This window comes from Alosa pseudoharengus, unplaced genomic scaffold (assembly GCF_046254945.1).
Source record: "Alosa pseudoharengus isolate Yale_2024_CS ecotype anadromous, Long Island Sound unplaced genomic scaffold, YU_APseudo_1.1 YU_APseudo_1.1_scf_14, whole genome shotgun sequence".
In the NCBI taxonomy this organism is placed as follows: Eukaryota; Metazoa; Chordata; class Actinopteri; order Clupeiformes; family Clupeidae; genus Alosa; species Alosa pseudoharengus.
Window position 1 is genome coordinate 35,051,109 of NW_027468609.1, and position 21,407 is coordinate 35,072,515.

General features: G+C 43.8%; 1 protein-coding gene across 1 annotated transcript in view; it reads right to left on the minus strand.

Moving 5' to 3' along the window:
* The window catches only part of cacna1bb (calcium channel, voltage-dependent, N type, alpha 1B subunit, b), a 173,789-nt gene that overhangs the window by 57,296 nt on the left and 95,086 nt on the right, over window positions 1-21,407 (minus strand). The window contains exons 17-28 of the mRNA XM_076284803.1: window positions 18,745-18,817; window positions 18,442-18,559; window positions 17,883-17,950; window positions 16,952-17,058; window positions 14,418-14,480; window positions 13,618-13,662; window positions 9,806-10,582; window positions 8,936-9,126; window positions 8,540-8,669; window positions 7,844-7,973; window positions 6,160-6,219; window positions 5,456-5,562 (exon numbers count right to left, since the gene is read on the minus strand). Of these exons, the coding sequence (XP_076140918.1) occupies window positions 5,456-5,562; window positions 6,160-6,219; window positions 7,844-7,973; window positions 8,540-8,669; window positions 8,936-9,126; window positions 9,806-10,582; window positions 13,618-13,662; window positions 14,418-14,480; window positions 16,952-17,058; window positions 17,883-17,950; window positions 18,442-18,559; window positions 18,745-18,817 (1,869 nt within the window). The remainder of the gene's footprint in view (window positions 1-5,455; window positions 5,563-6,159; window positions 6,220-7,843; window positions 7,974-8,539; window positions 8,670-8,935; window positions 9,127-9,805; window positions 10,583-13,617; window positions 13,663-14,417; window positions 14,481-16,951; window positions 17,059-17,882; window positions 17,951-18,441; window positions 18,560-18,744; window positions 18,818-21,407) is intronic.

A 21,407-nucleotide genomic window follows, 5' to 3' on the forward strand; every position in this document is an offset into this window, starting at 1 on the left:
CCTTTTTGTGAGGATTGTTTGGATTTTGACAGAAAAAGAAATGCAGCAGAACTAAATGCAATAGTGTTTGAGGCGATTAACATTAACTTTTTTTTCCTGCAATAATTATCAGTAAAATTAAGTATGCTGCCGATATGAAAATGATAACTGATTTCTGCTCTGTGATTTTATAAGACTAAATAAACGCCTTTTTCTGAGAATTCAGTTGTAACTGTTCAGTGAGAAATTTGATTTAAAGTAAATAAAGTTGTCCAGTTAACATAAATGGTATTAGTCTGTGCAACATATCAGATTAAGTCTAAATTACATGCTTAAAATCAATTGATTCAACAAGACTCATTAGTTTTGAAGTAAAGTACTCATAATACTTTAAATGAAAGTAATGTTTTTCATTGGTTGAGCTTGACTTATGCTCTTTGGTCCTATTTACCTGCTTTAGGTTCAAATTACATTATTCAAATGTGTGGAAATAGGTGTCATAGTTAAATTAAGTAACCCCAACAAATCATTTTTTTGAGTGTATGTGTGTGTGTGTGTGTGTGTGTATGTGTGTGTGTGAGAGAGAGAGAGAGAGAGAGAGAGAGAGAGAGGGAGAGGGATAGAGAGAGAGTGTGTGTGTGATTGATAGAAGATAAAGACTGAAGTGGACAGCCGCCGGGGTGTATGACAGAGTGGACAGCTCCCATATCTGCTCCTGTCCTCCTACTACTGTACATCTCTCCACCCACCCAGAGAGGCATTTGTGTGTGCACTGTACATGTGCAATATTTTGTTCATATGCATGTCTGGGTGTGTGTGTGTGTGTTCGTGTGACACTCATATGTTTACCTGTGTGTGTTTGTGTACTGTACATGTGAGGGAAAAAAAAGAGACCAGATGCCTCATTCCCCCCCCCCCCCTTATCATTTCTGTTGAACTGTCATCTTCCCTGGCGTTACACAAACACACCGCCACATCTGCACACGGATCAGAGTGTGTCCTGTGGGCGCAGCGGTGATTACGCCTGCATTAGCACTTTTCCTTTCGCTTGCTTTTCCCTAACCGCAGTGGAGGGAGGTCTTTGCGCAGACACACTGGCATGCACACACACCCATGCTCCAACCTACTGACGGAGCCATGCTGATGGAGCGTCTGCCATGCTCCTCCAGACCTGGGGAGGATATGAGGCTCCACCACTGGGTCAGATGACGGGGAGGCAGGGAGGGAGACGGGCTCCCCCGCCACCTTTGCTATGATTTCTTCAATAGCTTTCAGAAGCACCACTGCACAGGCTCCAAGGGTAAAAGGTTAGCTTTGATGCTAAAGGACGAGATCATGGTTACTACTGAAAATGTAACCATATTACTGGAGAACACTACTTTTGAAAGTATCTTGAATATAAACATAATCTTTTCCTTAAAATGTTTTAAAAAGGTAAAAAGTACTATGAATAGTGAAAGATGGTTAACATGTAGGCTAATCTGGAATTTCCACTTCCATGGTAAAAGGAAATGGATGTTTACACATAAAGGGGCAAGATGTTGCCCTGAACACTCCGTCAGTCTGTAGGTTGTGAGCTGGGCAGAGGTCACCTACGGTCACACAGTGATTATCACAACCCCCCCCCCCCCCAAAAAAAAAAAAAAACACACTTCCTGTTTACAGCGGGAGGTTCCATCTCCTCCTCATCTGCTCCCTGGAGGGCAGCCTCCGCCGTCTGTCACCATCACCCACGGCAACACGAGAACTCAAAGAAACTCAGCACAGTGCTTCTTGCAAAAACTTCCTGTTCTGGCCTTCCAAATATGTCATGAGCTAAACATATATATGTTGTGTGCATAATTGGTGTATGCATAGGCATATACCAATTATAATTTGACGGATGACAAAAATGTCCATGTTCCTTTCTGTTTATATAGAGCACTGGTCCTTTTTCTCTGAATGATGAAACTGGGAAAAAAAGAATCTCATGAGTTTTCACTTGCTGCTTAAGGATTCTGAATAAGGTCCCTGTGCTTCCCTTTTGCCCTTTACACTGTATCGTGATTTTCCTCTGATGAAGATCGGACAGAAGTCCAACATGATGCTGTTGGGAGATCTCAAACCTTTGAGCATCAAGGCTCCTGAATAGGGTTTTTTTTTTTTTTAATCGTTTCCTTCGTAAGACAGGCGTGAGCCTCTGAAAGCTATCAGGACGGAACAGCACAGGGCGTCTGTCCACCTCTGAAAGGGGCAGAGGCCAGGGCACTGGAAGGAGGGAGGGGGTCACAGGGTTTTTTTGTGAGATGGTAGAGGGGGATAAGAAAGGGCAGGGGTGGAAAAGGGGAAGAGAGGAGGAGAGGGGGTAATGTCAGAGATAAAGGCAGTCCCCACCTGGTCACGCTTTGCTGCGATCTGATGAAGACAAGTGTCGATGCATGCATGCATGTACAAGTACACACACAGAAACACACACACACACACACACACACACACACACAAACACACACACACACACACACACACACAGACAGACAGACAGACAGAGACAGACAGACAGACAGACAGACAGACACACACAGACAACACACACGTACGGCACACACACATACAGAGATAAGCACAGGAAAACATTATGGCTGTTGGACAAACAGAAAAGAGCAGAGAACAGAGGCAATGCCAAGAGCTACAGAGAAACTTGAAGCAGAGGCAGAAAATGATAAGAGGTTAAAATCACATAGGCTTACACACAGAGAGCAGGAGAAGCACAGAGAACTACTTTAAACTAACAGAACAACATCAACACAAAAAGTGAAGCATAACGCAAGATAGAAAATGATACGTCCTGCAAATGAGAGTTATTTTTCCCCTATCAATAAATAAAGAAGACAAACTTAAACAGAATCAGTTAGCACAATACAAACTGGGAAATGGAGATTTTCACATGCATGGAGGTTGCATAGAAGCATATAAACACACACACGCACACACAGAGACACCCACCCACACACACACACACACACACACCCTCAAACAAACACACCCACCCACAAACAAACACACACAGACACACACAGAAGGGAATATAATATAAAGTGCAAATGATGTCCGACCCTCAGTTTGGATAACAGAGCTGAACCATGTTACATGTTACCATTCATCCAGAAGAGCAAAGTGTGCATGCTTTATGTTTGAGCTTGCTGACATCCAGAGACACTTCAGGCATGCGAGACACCAGTGAACCCTTCAGGCTTTAAGCTGAACAGTAACTGTACCAGTGACTAAGAGAAAGAGTTCCATCTTCTTGAGAAACGGTTCCCTGGTACACTCTGGTGACCTTTTAGTTCTTTTTTATTTCATTTTTGTAGATTCTCCTCTTTTTTCCACTCGGTTTTATTCCGTGCTGGTTGCTCCGGCGTCTGAATCAGAGCTAGCTGACGCTGTTTTGAAATGCTAATGAGCATCACGGCACATCGGCACGGCAACAATCTCAGCTTCTGTCATTTATCACAGCCCCCCCCCCCCCAACACACACATACACACCACATCCACCCCACCAGACACACACACACACACACACAACCTCACCCCCCTTTAATAAAACGTCAATCAAGCAGTCCCCTGGAAGTTTCAAGCAGCCCTCATCATGCTGACAGTGACTTCACAGTGGGGGCAGATGAGAGGAGTGGAGGGAGTGAGAAAGAGAGAGATAGAGAGAGAGAGAGAGAGAGAGAGAGAGAGAGAGAGAAAAAACAGGAGGAGAAGGGAGAAAAAGGAGAGACGAGTGCGCAAAGAACGCAGACAGCAAGCAGGTGAAGCAACTGGACGGCTGCGTCACTCAACAGTTTTGGGAGGACAATGCTGATGTGTTTACCAGACTCCACGGAATCAGATGGAGAGAAAGAGAGAGGAGGAGAGAGAGGATGAGAGAGAGAAACAGAGAGAGAGAGAGAGAGAGAGAGAGAGAGCGCAAGGCAGAGAGCACACCAGAAACAGAGGCAAACAGGAGGGCAGGCAAATGACAAAGGCATTACCCCATCATGCTCCTGAAAGCATCCGAGCCACCAGAGAGAAGCGGAAGAAAGAGGGACAGAAAGAGAAAGAAAGAAAGAAAGAAAGACAGACCAACATACAGACAGGGAAGAAGAGAAAGCATACAAAGAACAAGTAAAATGCAGAGAAAACTACAAGCACATAAGCAAAGATGAAGACCATTTAAATACAAGGAAGAGATAAGAGATAAGAGATAAGAGAAAGGAGATAAGAGGAAGGTGACATAGATGCACAACTACAGTATTTATACACTGGAGCACAAAGTACACAAACACACGTCTAGTTCATGTCTAACGTCAGCACTCAGCAGGAATATTGATGAATGTTGATGAAGTTATGAAGTTATATTTTAATGTTCCATACAAAATAAGGAAATGTGGAGGTTATGCAGAATGGGTAATGCTCTGTACCTATCCAAGATAAGATGACATAAACTGGTGGCATAGTTATATGTGTAGATATGAATTTGGTAGTGTAAAGACAAGGGCTATAGCTAGTCATGAAGCTTGCTCCATTAGGATAATGCACATAATTCTCAGTTAAATCACATACTGTGTGTTACATGCAATTATGAAGATTGTGCAGCACTCGAGGGCCCCTTTCTCTCCAGAAAAATGGAAAGTGTCTGTATTTTCATGAGCTATTATCCCATTGGTGGAGGCTGAGCCTGGGGGCACTCTCTACTGTAGCCTGACTTACCGCCATGAACAGGTGGAGGCAGACAGCTGCACACCACACATACAGTATGGAGTAATCATACTGAGAACATTAATGTGTTTCTCCCTGTTTTAAAGCAGTGTTGTGAGCTTAGAGAGTGTGTGTGTCTGTGTGTGCGTCAGTGTACGTGTGTGTGTGTGTGTGTGTGTGTGTGTGTGTGTGTGTGTGTGTGTGTGTGTGTGTGTGTGTGTGTGTGTGTGTGTGGTAAGGATTAGGCAAGAATTTGAATGTGAGTGTCAGCTGGGGACCATCTATGAAACTTATTTAAATAAATTGCTCTGTTCCTTTTTTGGAGTGACAGTGGGATGAGAGTTAACCTGTGCGACCTAGACTAAAAGAGGAAGAGAGGGAGTCAGAGAAAGTTATAGAAGAAAGAGAGAGAGAGAGAGAGAGAGAGAGAGAGAGAGAGTAGGTAAAACTAGAGGCATACCTAATGGTCTTAAGCCTCTCACAAAACTCTGGGAAAAATCTAAATAACATAAGTATGAACATATAAAAATACCAACAGCTGGAATGCAACGGAATGTTGCTTTTCCAGAGAATTTAGCTGCCAACACACTGTGTCTGATCGCCACTCATGAATCATTTGCATCACCCTCGTCTCATCTAAAGCCTCCAGACGGATTTAATGTGACAGGTAAGGGATTTGTGGATGTCGGAGTGATCAGTCTGACGGAGGAGGGTTCAGGATCATTTCCATGAAGTGATGAGAAAGTGGCCAACGTACGTGCAGGCGAAGGCCACCAGAGCGCCGCTGACCACGATGAAGTCTAGAATGTTCCAGAGGTCACGGAAGTATGAGCCGGGGTGAAGCAGGAGCCCGAGGTCGATCATCTGGACAGAGGAAAAAAAGAGAGTTTAGAGAGAGTTGACACAAAAAGTAAAATAGAGTGAGATACATAATAATAATTTGTTATTTGTTACATAGCGCCTTTCAAAGCACCTGACATGAAATGACATGATATTAGTTTTTTGATTGTTAACACCAAGTAGTGTACATCTATTGTGCAATTCATGGTGAGCATTAGATAAATCTGGTGTTTTTTTCCCATAATATTTTTTTAAACATAAATTTTTTGCATGTATAAGTGGTATGGTACATTAAGAGGTACATAAATGACACAAACCAGTGCATATGCAGCATGTGAACCATGCATACATCCTCATGTAGTAAACAACACAGGGCATTGACATCTAAATAGACTATGCTTGAACTTTTTTTAGGTGCACATGAATAAATGTAATCAACAGAACAGAGCAGAGATGTAGCCATTTTTAATGGGTTTTCCTTCTTTAAAGTCTGAGTCAGACTGATATTTTTCCCCTGGTATTTTTAACTCCCTTTTAGACCCAAGCCCAGAGCGAGGAAAATCAAACCGGCGAGAGCTAATTCCATCCAACGTGGCAGTCACCCAGGCAACCACTCCTCACCTTAATCACCATTTCAAAGGTGAAAACACCGGTGAAGACGTAATCTAAGTACTTCAGAACCTGAAAAAGACAGACAGTGAGACAGACAGAAAGAGTGTATTATTGACATTTGACAAATGATTTCTTGGTGTATGCAAAGCAATGCACTGTGCTGTTATCCCATGGCTTCTTCTTTTATCTTCCAGTATTTTTCCGGGTTTAATGGAGCTTGAATGACTTAATGTAGAAAGTTAAAACACTGGAGCTATGTGCTTTTCTCTTTTTTTGCTATTTATACTTTTTGAACTCTAGAGAAAAAAATCTAGTTTATTTTATCATTTTATATTAGTTCACATTTTAATCTTAATAATTTATCTAGAAAGAGAAATCACATCAAATTTCAGAGTACCACCATTTTGTCAATATGCTATCCATGAGTGACAGCAGGAATTCAACCAATCCAATGAGCTAATAAGACATATACCCATTTAAATATAGGGCCATTGGCTCAGCGTTGGGGCCAGTCACCGTGAGACATTAATGATCATCAGTGGTTATGCCTCCCTCCGCAAGATGCAGACTTGATCACATGCCAGGGTTGGATACGATGTGGCGCTGGCTACCGCTGATCTCCAGACAAGCTAACAAACTAATCCCCGACTAACCACATATCCACCACCCCCTCCCCCCTAACAAAAACGCCTCAACACATGTCTTTTTAGAAACCCTTCACCATCATAAGCCACATTTTTCACTCAAAGAGACGAGATAACTGTCAAGTAGCATCCGTCCAAATCACTCTGACAGACCAGTCAATCCTAATGAATGAGGCGGTGAGCCGGAATGAGGAAGAGAACATACTGGAGGATCCGGGGGCTGTGTATGTGTGTGTGTGTGTGTGTGAGTGTGTGTGTGAGTGTGTGTGTGAGTGTGTGTGTGTGTGTCCATGGACTCAGGCTTGATTAAAGGTTCACTGCTTATAAGTGTGAGGAGAGGCTTCACACACTGAGCGAGGGCATCCAGGCCCACAGCCCACGCTGTTGATGAAATCAAATAAATGGCTCCAGCTGAGCGGGCGGAGGCGTGGAGCTCACACAAGGGCCTGCAGGGGCGTTAAGCCCAGGCTCGGGTGCTTCTGCCAGGGCCTCACTCGGCAGCCTCCACACCCCCATCACCATGCAGAGAGAGCTCACTAGCCAGAAGTGCCACTGCCTACTAATAGGGAGCTTAACCGGAGGGTGGAACAGCCACTGGACACGCTCACAAGCTAACACAGGCTAACACATACATACATACATACATACGTATTTACAAAGAGTTTGAGGACGGTGAAGCTAATATTTCTGAGCCTCTTTTTTGCAGACATTATATTAGAGGCACTATGAGTGTAATGGGTGTGCGCAGCATAGGTGTCTGTGTCTGTGCTCGAGTGTGTGTATGAACTATGTGTAAATGAGCATTGTTGCGTGTATGCTCAGTTTATACAAATAATTTCCCTAATGGGACAACTAATAAACTAACAAACTAACTAACTAACATATGAGAGAGTGTGTGTGGATGATCAGTTCAATTTGCTGTGTTTTTTGAGAGAGGTGCATAGTGTATTTTCACTATGCTATGGTTGTGTGTGTGTGTGTGTGTGTGTGTGTGTGTGTGTGTGTGTGTGTGTGTGTGTGTGTGTGTGTGTTTGAGTAGCTTGACTCACATTGTTCCGCGGTGCGTTGGCCATGACGGGATCTTCAGCAGCCAGCGCGATGCTGCTCATAGTGATGACCAGCAGGATGCACATCTCAAAGTAGCGCAGGTTCACCACGTAATGACACAGCCGCCTCACCCTGGACAAACACCAGAGTTACACAGCATCAGTCAACATCACGGCCATCCACAACAGTCTTAGGGTTCTGTACGTCCATAAATAATTATACAGGACATTTATGCCCACACACACCGACATAAATAACACAACACATTTATACAGAATGTCACACTCTGGTCTAATTCACTTTCACAAATTCACGCCACTCAACCTAAGCAGTGTATTATGAGAAAAAAGTCATAAGTTAGCACTGTAAGGCCTACACAGCATTATTCACCATCAGACATCAAGCTCTCAGTCTGTCAGTGTTTATCACAGTACAGTTCACACCTCCTACTGTACATGCTGTAGTAACAAAGAGGACAGGGGGATGGATGGATGGAAAGCCAAACTGATACACAGGCCACATCCATCTATGCATCGGTTTAACCATTTATCCACCTGTCCACCCGTCCCCTCATTCAGGCAGCTATCTATCCTCAAACTCATCCGCCTATCCATCCATCCATCCATCCATCCATCCATCCCTCCCTCCCTCCCTCCCTCCATTCATCTTCCTTCCTCTCCCGGGCCAGTGAGACTCACGGGTTGGTCTGTCCGAACACAAACATGGAGCTGTAGGGGAGGATCTGTCTGGGGCCGTTCTGAGTCTCCTCCTCCTCTAGCTCCTTCTTCTCCTCGTTCAGAAGGAGGCTCTCCCCGTCCAGATTATTCACTGCACACACAACAAACACACGACGCATATAGGGAGATGAAAAATAGCCACTTGCTATATTGCAGAGCATGGCAACATTCTAGTACACTAAACATATACATCTGATTGATTTGATTACGTCATATGTTTCATTTTCATGCACTGGATAACTCTGCTGAAGGCAATCCATCATAAAGGAGAAATGACTTGGGTAGCTTCCAACTAGCTGGAAAATTCAACTGGCTAAAAGGCTCGGAAGCTAAAGAGTTTGCCATGCTGCTACGGACTGGGAATGATGGTGGTCTCGCCAGGTGGTGCTGTGATGGTCACGGGGATGTGGATGCTTGTTTGGCCACTGCGGTTGTTGTTCTTCATGTTGTCTGCATCCTCAGGTTTCTCCGCAACGGGCAGAGGCTCCGAGGGAGACTGCAAGGGGCTGGTGGCCCAGCCGTCAGCCTCTGTGTCCGAGTGTCTGTCTCTGGAACAGGCATACCCATATTCATAAGCGTGCGCGCACACACACACGCGCGCACACACACACACACACACACACACTCACACACACACACACACACGTGATGAGAGGAGTGCCAACACTGAGCTCCCAGTATGCTAATGTTTTGAGCATGGGTTTCCTCAGCCTTTGACTCCAAATCTCACACAATCACTTATGTAACAAAATAAGAGTTAAATCGGTAACACTTTACTTGACGGTATCTACATAAGAGTGATGTGACACCGTCATAACTTGTCATGACAAAAACCGAATGACACTAACCCTAACCCTAAATTGTCATGACAAAAACCTAATAACACTTGGCCCCAGCTGTGGCGCAACTGGCTGGGGCACCTGCACTGTACACTGGCAACCCGGGTTCGATTCCCGCCCCGTGGTCCTTTCCAGATCCCACCCCCAACTCTTTCTCCCACTCACTTCCTGTCACTCTCCACTGTCCTATAATTAAAGGCATAAAAAGCCCAAAAAAATATACTTAAAAAAAAAAACCTAATGACACTTGACAGAAGCGAATGACGGAAGCATTGTGTCAAATGTTTATGACTTGTTTATAATGTTTATGACATGTTCATGACAGTGTCATGTCACTCTTATGTAGATACCATCAAGTAAAGTGTAACGTTAAACCGTTAAATCTCACCCATGTGCCTTGGAGCGCTCTCGGTCTCCATTCTCCCTGGCCACGTCTCCGTCCAGTGTGGACTGGGCTCTCAGTAGCCTCTGCTGATGCCTCCTGCGATCCCCGTTGGCCTCCCTCTCTCCGTCTCTGTGCGCCCTGCTGCGTCTCTCCCCCCGGCCTCCGTTGGAGAGCCCCCCGTTGCCCTCGCTCCTGGACTGCCGGTGGGAGTGATGGTGCCTGTGCTCCCTCTCCCTCTCGCCCCCTTCGTCCTCTGGGGATCCAGCCCCCTGGTGGTGGTGGTGGCGGTGCCCGCCGTGGGGCCCCCCGTCCTGGCTGTGGCTGTGCTCCAGCCTCCCCTCGCGCCGTTCCCGGCTGCGGCTGTGGTGGGTGTGGTGCCTGACGCTGCCGCTGCCACCGCCAGGCCGGCCCTCCCCCTGGGCCTCGCCGTTCTCGTGGGCCGAGCGGTCCCGATGGCGGTGGTGCTTGTGCGGGTGCGATTGCTGCTGCTGAAGATCGCCCTGCACCTCTCCCTCCGTCGCTGGCCTTGACGGTTTCTCCACCGCCCCGTTACCGTTGCCGTTGCCGTCCCCGTTAGCCGCGTTGGCCGGCTCGACCAGCAGGGGGCGGTCGTGGTGCGTCTTCATGTCGGGCCGCAGGTGGAGCGCGGAGGAGAGGCGGCGGCGCTCCTCGGGCTCCAGCTCGTTGTAGAGCGCCTCGCTGCTCGCCCGCAGGTTGTGGCGCCGCAGTTGCGTGGTGCGCTGCTCCCACACCGACAACTTCAGCGAACGCTGCTCCCTGCTGCGCACAGCACAGGGTCAAAGGTCAGAAGTCACAGGTGAGAAGTCAGGGCCCATAAACACTCACCGTGGTTTGGTAGGACCTCCTTTGAAAGGTCATATTTAAGAACTACACAACACTTTCATAAGCCTTACATTTGTAAAATGGTTAGGCGAAAAGAAACCTCTTCCCTATTCATAAATTATTGTTTTAATAACCAAGTCAAATACCGTATGCAGTATCCATATTTAACTATGACTTGTTTTTCTTAGTCTTAGTCATCACTATGATTTCTAATACTATTCATATCTATGCTATGCTGAGTGTTAACATGAGGTATAGGCTGGGACTGGTATAAATATACATTTAAATGTAAGGCTCATAAAAATGACTAACAGTGCTTATGCAGAATCACATGATAAGAAAAAGGAAGGAACATGATCATATCAGAGGGGATAGCTCAGATAAAACCTTACATGTTTTATCTCTCTTTTTGACCATTTGTCATATGTGGGCCATATAACAGTCTCAAGACGCCTGTTTTAACGTCTTTAGACACTCTAAAACTGTTCACAATTTTTCAGTTTTAGGTGTTTATAATCCATAAAGAGACCATCATTTATGGCACTATATGATGGGGTTCTGCTTCACCTTAAAGCTATGTAAAAAAAATAAGATGTAAGTCTACATAATGCATCTAATGGTAGCTTATATGTTCCATGAAATGACTCCTAGAGTTATTTCACAAACATGCTGGTTCAGAAACGAAATACTGTATGTTCAGCTTCCTAGAAAAAGCTTACTATTCAAATATGTCCTGTGGCATCGATCAGAGTGCATATTTCCAAACAGGCATTAGAACAATGGTGTAATTTCAGAGGAAAACATTGTGTAATTTTAGAAGAAAAACAACAACATAAATAATTAAGATGGTCTTTTATGGATGTTTTCGGAAGTTGGCTGACCAATGGGAATATTCTTTTAGCATGATCCATGGCCTCCTATGCCTGGACTACTGGCAAACAGGGTACTGAGACCAGTCAAGACTCGTGGGAGTGCTGGAGAGTAATAATGGGGAACACAATAGGATGCATGGGATCTTTGTTCCAACTCTAGCTCAACATGAATGCATACCTGCTCCCTCTAAGAAATAAGGAAGTAATGGAATAAGGTGATGGTATAACTACTTCAAAATTGTGATTGTGACTTATAAAGCCTTATGAAGATATGGAATTGTCCATCCAAAGTATGGATATAAATTGACTATGGATTTGACATAGCTAGGAAATGTGCAAAAAGGCCTGATTAGAGGCAGTCACGTGTGCAGGTCCTCCTCCAGTCTCACACTTTACCCTGACCTCACAGCCCCTCTGGCCACTTATCTGGCATTCCACCACCGCCCACTTCTTCTCCTCACTATACATTTCCACTGTATCCTCTCTATACTATATCATAGTACATCTATTTAAAGATACTCTGAGTATGTTCTCCTTTAATCACCAGCAACATTCACACTTTATATAGTACACTGTGACACAGTTTGTCACTTACTCTCCATAATATTCCTTTGCCAACATAAATAGGCTTAATGTCCTTTGACTCATATCAAATACTGCCTTGTGATTATATGACTACTCTAAACTTCTAAAGCAAGCCTCTGTGTACTGCCTGCCCTGTGAGCCAACACATTGCAGCCACTAAAAACTTGTGTCAAGTGTTTTAACTTACTCAAGTAAGAGATCAAACATGTCGCCAGGCCAAATTGATAAAATGAGAGCTATTGTAAAACCTTATTAAGGGCAACTGACTTCTGAGCTCTGTGTTCCCTTTCTATTAGCCGGCCTCCACTGAAGGGGACGAAAACTCATTAAAAAGCTAATTGACCTGAATAAATAACCAGCCAATATCTCCACAGGTCAGCACATTCATTTACTTGGTCGCCCCTGATCTCCACTTCACTGGTAAAAAAAAAAAAAAGTAGCAGAGGTGACATTTTCTCACTCATTTCTTCACAGTGTAGCCAGTCATGCAAATACAGAACAGCCTTGTGAGGTTTATTTTGTTGTTGGTTGACAAGCTGCCAATCACAGATATTTTTGAATATTTCCATGTCTTATTATTTCAGCACAACTGTTTTGAAAACAAGGACCATTTATCCGAGCGATAAGATGGTACTAATCCAGACTGTGCAGGCTGCAGCGGGGAAGCAGTCAAGCGAAGAAAAGGTCACCGCGTTCCGTTGTTACTATTTTAACCAAAAAATGAAAAGAAAAAAAACAGAGGAAAAAAAAAAGAAAACGTGTGTGAGGAGGTGGCTGACGAGGGAGAAACATCCATTAGGCAGTGAGTCATCGTCTGCTCGCAGTCACGAGAGACGAGGCATCGTCATGGCAGCAGTCGCCTAGATGCAGATGTAGAGGCTAGACTGGCATCTCACTGTGTGTCTGGGACACTGTGCTACTTTCTACTGGATGACAATTAGCATGTATGATGTTGACTTCAGTATATCACTATGGGAGAACTGTACCTCATGAAGGAGCGTGTAGGGGTGTATAAATAAGTCCTAACGGCAATGGAAAGGGGGGTGAGACAGCGCAGCAGGATGGAAGACAGGTTAGGGACAGACAGGTTTAAAGCACAGACAGCAGCAGCAGCGGGGAGAGACAGAAGACAACAGTTAATGCACACAAGAGACAGGGGACTCACACAGAACATTCAGAACAGCCGATAGAGCACAGACAGGAGTCAGATCAAAAGCTTGTAAACCCAGAGTGCTGGCAATGGCTAGTCAGACTCAAGTACATATACAAACACACACATACACACACACGTGCACAGCCGCACGCACGCACACACACACACACACACACACACACACACACAAGCTCACATTAAAACCCACGCACGCACGCATGCACGCGCGCACACACACACACACACACACACACACACACACACACACACAAAAACATACATGTTCAAGACACTGCAAGATGCTGCATTAAATCAAGAGACTAATAAGAATGGGAGCAGACACACAGAAACCTGATACAGACCTGATATAAGCTGACTCTGGATCAGATATGTCCCTGGTCTCTGATCTGAGACACACATGTAGGGACACATTCAACAGTCAGGCCCTTTCTACGATAGGAAGACTATGGGCCTGAACATCATTTCAGTAACTTCCTAATCAGATTCACTTAAATTCTCTGGCGCCAGTGTATGTGTGCTTCTCTTTATACACAGAGGTTTAGTACAGTTTAGTAACTCATCCCAATGGATACCTTGTGAGACTTTAAAAATAGATTTGTATAGAGCAAAAGTGACACACAATAGCGGTCAGACATCCACGCAATGCCCAGCTGCAGTAGGTCTTGCAAATGTTCTACATGGCCCTGAGGCTGTCATGCAGTAGATCACCGAGACTGGACATCCAGTGAATGAGGAGAAACACACATAGGCCCAGTTAGGAAGCTAAAGCAGTGTATCATCATCATTATCATCATCATCATCATCATCTTAGTTCTACCTGAAAACCACAAGTCTATTCCAATGACGGACAGCACATAGAGAAGACTAACAGGCTACTAACAGGGTCCTTCATGTCAGGAGCAGCACAGTGGGAAAAGCGGAGGGAGGTTGATAGACGAGGTGAGGTAAAGGATAAAGACAAAGATTAAGAGAAAGTGAGAGAGAGAGAGAGAACTAGGGAGAGGAAAAGACAGGCACACAAGAAGAGGATGATATGGGAGGAGGAGAAAAGAGGGGAGTAGGCTGGATAGGATGGGAGGAGCGGAGAGGAGAAGAGGAGAAGCAGGGGTGACGATATCTCAACGGAGAGCAAAAAACTCACGGTGAATGAGCGCTGCAGATGGAGGAGCTGCGAGAGATCGCCCCCCGATTTTGCTTTACAAAACTGCACATGCAAAACAAAAGAAAGAAACAACAACAAGTGATGAGACACAAACAGAACCGAACAGAACCGAACAGAACCGAAGGGTGCGTTTTAGGGTGTGCCACAGAGACAGGCGACGGCAGGGGTTCAGACGGTGACATCCTGTCCCAGTCCACCTGCTTCCTGTTTATCTTGAATGGACAGAGAAACACAAACATTGGTAACACCTACATACAGTACATACTGTAACAAATGACACAGCAATGGCCATTCAGCTGAAAAAAGGTCTACAAATAGAAATACAATCTTTTTTTTAGACCAATTCCTATTTGGAAATCAAAGAAGCGGTCACAGCAAGTCAATTTTATCCTTAATTATGTATGTATGGACCTGTATGTCAGTGTTACCAAAACATTGAATGGTTAAAATGGTAAAAAGGAAAATATTAATAGTCATAACACAACGCCCCCCCCCCCCCCAAAAAAAAAAAGTATGTAAAGATGAGACAAACAAACTGACACAAATATCAAAAGCACACTATATGTGTTCCACTGATGTAGACCAAGTGGTGTTTACAAAGACTGTGACTCAATTTGCCTTATTTGAGCAAGCCCTCCTTGATAAGAATAGAACATGTTCTTCCCTTAGTAATGGGTTAGGGCCATCCTAAGGTCACCAGTTCCTCTGAAGGCTAAGCCATTTCAGCCTATTAAGCCCAAATTAGTCCCTCGAATCTCCGAAATCATTAAGTGGTACATTGGTGTTTGGTAAATAAATTGGTTCAGAAGCTAAAAACACATCAATTTAGAGAAAGGTTCATATATAAAACAGAAAAGCCTTGCAACTTCCATTTGTACATATTACCTCAGCCATTTGCAGGTACTGCTGACCTGATAACAAACTACATAGAACGTCAAAATAATTTGGATGCAATATAACATTCAGGGAAAAACTAAGGAGATGCTGAATATGGATCATAGTCCTGCATCGCTGCTAATAATTCCATTTCAAAAATAGCAGCATAAACATCCATCAATATAGCAAATGAAGCATGGGAGGGTATAGAGATATTGGATCGCTTCATCATCATCTGCATGTCACTAATGACAAGGCAATGAGCACAAATGTAATGACTGATGATTCATGCCTTAAAAAACGTCTATATATCCTGCCTATCGCTGAGGGGTTGCCACCACATACATACTGTACATACGTATACTTATGAAGAAATGCTGACCAGATCCTTTACCAAAGGGTAGCATGAAAGTGTTTTAAGATACTAGGCTATGGCTGAAACATTCACATAAACACGGTGCAAAGATCGGTATAAATTATTCAAATATTGAGCAGAAACTCTCCACTGCAAGAGTTTAATTAACTTTTACCCTCACAATCAAACATTTTCAGTTAACACTCACATGGGACCTGACTGGCTAAAGACAAGACAGTTTCGCAAGATAAGAGGGACATTCAGAACTGCCCATATATTTACTGTATCTACTCTATTAAAGTGAAAAAATATATTCATTATTCATTATTCAAAGTCTTGGGCTCTTTGCAAAACTTAAGTCATTTGCACTGCAGGGTCCTGATAAAAGGCATAGACTACTAAAACAAAAAACAAGCATCTTACATTAAGGTTTCTAAAATAGGCTTGCAGAGGAACAACATCTTGTGAGAAGGAAAGAATAGATTCATTGAAGATTCATTAGAAAATCTAAAATTTTTCCCGGCTGCAAGATATGGCTTACAAATCAGAATAAGTATTTAAGCCCACTGAGGACACATCTTCCCATCACCACGTCTTTCACATTTGTTAGCAGAGATATCGATAGATGAGGAGACATTTTAAGCTGCAGTATAAAAAAACATTAAGTTAACAAGCTCTATTTCCAGCTGGGAACTATCAGAAATGTCAGCAAGTCATCATCAGCTTACACGCTACTAGCGGCCAAGCACGCTAACTAATCTACAGGTGCCAGGAAGAGCATTCACCATGAACACTCACCAAGCAATGAGATGAGAAATTACAATATTAAATTGTTCAAAGACACAGTTGCCAATGTGTCCTTTGAGATGGTGAGGCTACCGCTGAAATATGCATAACTTAGATTGAAACTGTGCATCCATAAGTTACAGTACACACATTCATTAAATTCTCCTCTGAAGAATAGCCATGTATACTTTTGGGCTAACAGAGACTGTTTCAGAGAGAACCTAACTAAACTTCCCTGTACTCAGGGATAGGGGGAAATAAACATTGTATTCTTAGAGCACCTGTACTCTGCAGCACACACATACACATTCATGAACATGAACTGAACAAGTAGGAAAAATGAAAAACACATCTTTAAAGTGACTAGAGCAGATATGTCATATTAAATTGAAAGACACTGGAACAACACTGAGTTCAAAATAAAGCTAGATGAGATCAAAAGACAAAAAGACCAAAGAGCCTCTAGCATAGTGGAGAAGGATTTTTGCAGACTTACGTTGTGATGGAGATGTTGGCCGCTGACATGGGACTGACCTCCTTCACCTCCATGGCCTTCTGAAGGGCCAACTTCTTATTGGCTTCTTCCTCCTGCTGTTCCTCATCCTGCCCAATAGGGATACACCATTAGTATGGGGGAGGAGGGGTATGAACAGTCAAAAGCAGAGCAGTATCAAACAAGGAATCAAACCAAGTTTCATTGACACCTGATGAGATGACTGGTCTTAACTGGAATGAGCTAGGACATGTGTCGTGCTTATCTGCATTACTATCCAGGGTATATGGACATACAACGTCTTCTAAATTTGAAAGGGATTACAAGGCCCTGAATGACCAGCTGTACAGTATAAAGCCCAGCTCAAAAGCCTTTCCCTTCATGTATATGTTATTGGATGCAAACAGGACTGTTTGAAATGACTCCTATGTCTTGAAGAGGTCTTCTCAATATTGCCTGTGCATGAAGGCTCACTGGTAATGACGTCAATCAGACGTCAAGTTAATTTCCTCCCCCAGTCTATGCAACCCTGTTCCTGGAAGCCCTACAAAGCTAGATAGATAGATAGATAGATAGATAGATACTTTATAAATCCCCAAGGGGAAATTCAAGGTCTCAGTAGCTACGGGATCATGGAAGCTCATTCATCGTTTCCATCTTCAAGGCACTTTCATCTCAAATAAAACCAATACTAATGAACAAACAACTGTTCAAAGAGACTGCTGCTTTAAGAGAACCACAAGGCTGTGTTTTCAAAAAGCAGATACAAGTGTATGAAGTGTTCTTGAGAAGCCTGAGGAATGAATGTTGTGGCATCAGCACTGTCGTCGTGACGCATTTCAACCACTCTGGCTGGCTTTGTGAGTCTTTTCATCAGTGGGTTTACTGGAAACTGGGTAGTGGGAAAGCTATTGGTGGCAGAGAGCTGGCTTACCTTTGTGAGTTCCTGCGCATTAGCGAGATTGTCGACAGCAATGGCCAAGAATACATTTAGCAGAGTATCTGGAGAGGTGCAAGCTCAGGATGTTTACCATCATGAAATGTTCTGTCCTTTCCCAGGCACAATCAAAAAGTACATAAAAAAAGAGCACAAGCTCCATTCACAAGTGTCCTCACACTTCCTCTAAGAGACTAGAAATGTCCTCACACTTCCTCTAAGAGACTAGCCTCAGAGGAACCTTGCTTGAACAGCTGAGGAGAAAGATTTAGCCAAAGCATACTGGTTCTTCAGAAACATTGAGTACTGGTCTGGATCACTTTAAATCCTGAATAAAACCTTAAAAAAATCCTACAATTTAAAAAAAACCCACATTAATGTATGTATAGCTGTTACTCCTTGCATTTAGGCCTGAAAATGAGTTACTTATGTGAAACACGTCTAAGGACTCCATCTGAGAGATAGACTAGCACACATGGACAATAGAGATTACTAAAACAAAGCTACTAATCCATCCGCTCCTTCGCTCCCTCCAAGGAGTGCATACACAGGATACAGTTTCCAAAAAGAGTGAGGATGATGAAGTAGACCGAGGAGAACATTCCGCCATGGACGCCCCCCTGGGATTCAATCCCATGATACATCACTGCATTCCAGTCCTCTCCTGTCAGTATCTGTGGGTGGCAAACAATCAGATTTCAACCCTAGGTAGCAGTATTTCATCACGCTGTGGACAGGAACCTGCTTTTACTCCATAACTACTCATTATGAGGGTGCACACTGCATTGTATAAGCAACACATTTCTTTTTGAACGCATCAGAGCAAATATAAAACTCTTAAAAGAGAAAAGTTGCTTACCTGGAAGACTGTCATGATAGCAGAGGGAAAGTTGTCAAAGTTTGTTGTTGGTGTTTCGTCTTCAAAGTTAAACCTGAGGTATAAGGAAAAAAGTCTGTCAACAAATTTGAATAGAACTGTAGTCAAACTCAAGCACAAAAATATGCAGAATGCACTCTACATAACCTCTAGGAACATAAAACACAAGCTACAAGGCCAAGAGATGCAAAATATTGATACAAAACTTTATAAGACATATAGACTTTATAATCTGACAGATGACAGGGTTAAAAAACACATGGACTTTCACAGCATCCGCCATATTTTCCTGCACCAACCAGACCATCTGTCCAGGGCTTTGAATCACCAAATGTTGACACTCATGCCACATAGCAGAAGCCCCAGTGATGATGCATACACCTCACAATCTATTTCCTGCAGATGGATGCATTGTAGTACATGCCTACATGTGATATATGCGGTAGGATTATATTACATATCACATCAAATTCACAACACATATCTTTGGTCCTCTGACAGCCGGTGCCGTTTACTAGCATGATTAAACTCAGCACTGAAGGCCCAAAAGCCATCGGAGTAAGGGATGAGAGAGGGGGTAGACGGTAGAGAGAAGGAGAGAAGATAGGGGATCGAGAGAGGACGCATGCGAATTCAGTCCAAACTGTGCCCCTTCAGAGAACGCCTCCCACCCCCCATCGAGACAACACGACCCTTTTCTTACCCAAAGGCTTACACTAACCAGAGTGTTGATGCTTTAGTGTCCATACTTTCCAAGAACCTCCACTAGAAGAGAGAGGATAAAGCCTGACCTACATTTCTCCTCCCTCTCGTCCGTGAGAGCCCACTCCACACATAGCATTACCTCACCGAGCGAGCGCTACAAGCCACTTGTGACCACATATCACCAACAGATTGCTGAGGTTCTGAAATTTCACCAGAAAATAGCCTAAGGGTTTTATTTGTTCAGAGCTTGTATGCTTAGGTCCGCAACTGGGACTAAATGTTTCTCCTTTTTAATCATTGCATCATACTGTGGGTTTCAGTTTGCATGTACATGTCATTATTTCCAAGAAGTGGCCAAATGTGTACACAAAATCCAGTTGTTGGCAGGCTATTTCCTTTTTTGCATACAGTATGCTTGTGTTTATGTTCCAGAATGCTCTTTTTCCACCTAGATCACCTCTTTTGTAATGTGATTATCTTTTTGCGGATCCTGATGGGATTCTGTTCCATGCAAATACCAAGCAGCGTGATTCAAAAAGGCTAAAAACCTGCATGTTGTGACAGTGCCGGTGACAGAGAGGATCTCAATCATGCTCCTCCGCCTCTGCATGTTCTCCATCTCCGTCTACTTCATCTACTAACTATCTAGACTCATCAGCCCTTTTGATTAACGGAACCCGCCTCATTTACATACTCAAGAGTATTATAATTACCCTTAGTCTAGTCAGGATATATAGGGAATACAGTTGTGAATGACTGGCCTGAAATAGTCATTTGAGGCAAAGAATTTGGTATACAGTATGAGCTTGGGAGGAAGAGACTTCCCTTTAGTTAGTGTTACCCGTTTGATGCCAAGGCATACTGAAAACAATGTAACTGCACAATCTTCCAATCGGTTGTCCAAGTCCAAGGCCCGACGAGTAGATTTGCACTGTGTAACTTGCAACTACCAGTTCAGATATGCTAAAATTTTAAAAACTTCAGCTGAGCTATACATGCTCTTCTGTCAACCACAAATACAAATCTGAACAGATCGGCCTTTTGGGACATATCCTGCCCTAATCAGGTCTGGGTCCACACCACTTCAGGGCCAGGATCCGTTCCAAAGTTCCGTTCCAAACTAAATTTAATCCATGTGAGACACAGGGACGTGGGAATATCACTCCTCTCTCCGCATCTACATCTGTCACTCAGCTGGTTAAAGCTGACAGAAGGTTTCCTCGCGGCCCGCACACAGCTGGCTTCTCTCCACATCGCCGCTGCGGAGACTAGGCTGAGTGACCGGGGTGATCTGAAAAGGCAGCTTGCAACAATGCAAAGGTTCCACCAATCTGTGCAACCGCACAATTTCACTCAGCATTCACGGGACGTAACAGGATTATGCATCAAATCCATTGATGCCCCATGGTGCACAAGTCAAATGTGATTTTTCCACCAGTGCCACATCTTCTTTCACTGTGGTTGGCCACCTCTCAACGTGCCGCTGTCAAGTAATTAGAAGCATGAAGAAAATGCATAAGTGTAAAAGCGCATGCAGAGAGCCAGGGATATATGCTTTAGTCTACTCCCTCGACTCACGCTGTCAACTACTCACAACAAACAAAAGGCAACGTAAGACAACTGAATCTGAAACAGATTTGTTCAAATGTCCAGAACCTCCATGGAGACACTGTTTTTGCTGTTGCTGTTGTTGTTGTTTTGTTGTTGGTGTTTTCATTTGGGTCTCCCTTTCTGTTTGGCAGGGACAGGCCAAAGAGCAAGCGTAATACTGTGTGGTTTAAACTCATTAGTATACATTACCTCCCTCTGTGGGTAGGCAATTTGGGATGTTTTCCATCCAAACATCCATGTTTTCCACTGAAATGCAGTGTAGTTTACCAGAGACGTTTTAAACTTAAGTCAATCTATGAGAGGTCAGTGGCATTCCAGCCCAGTGTCTG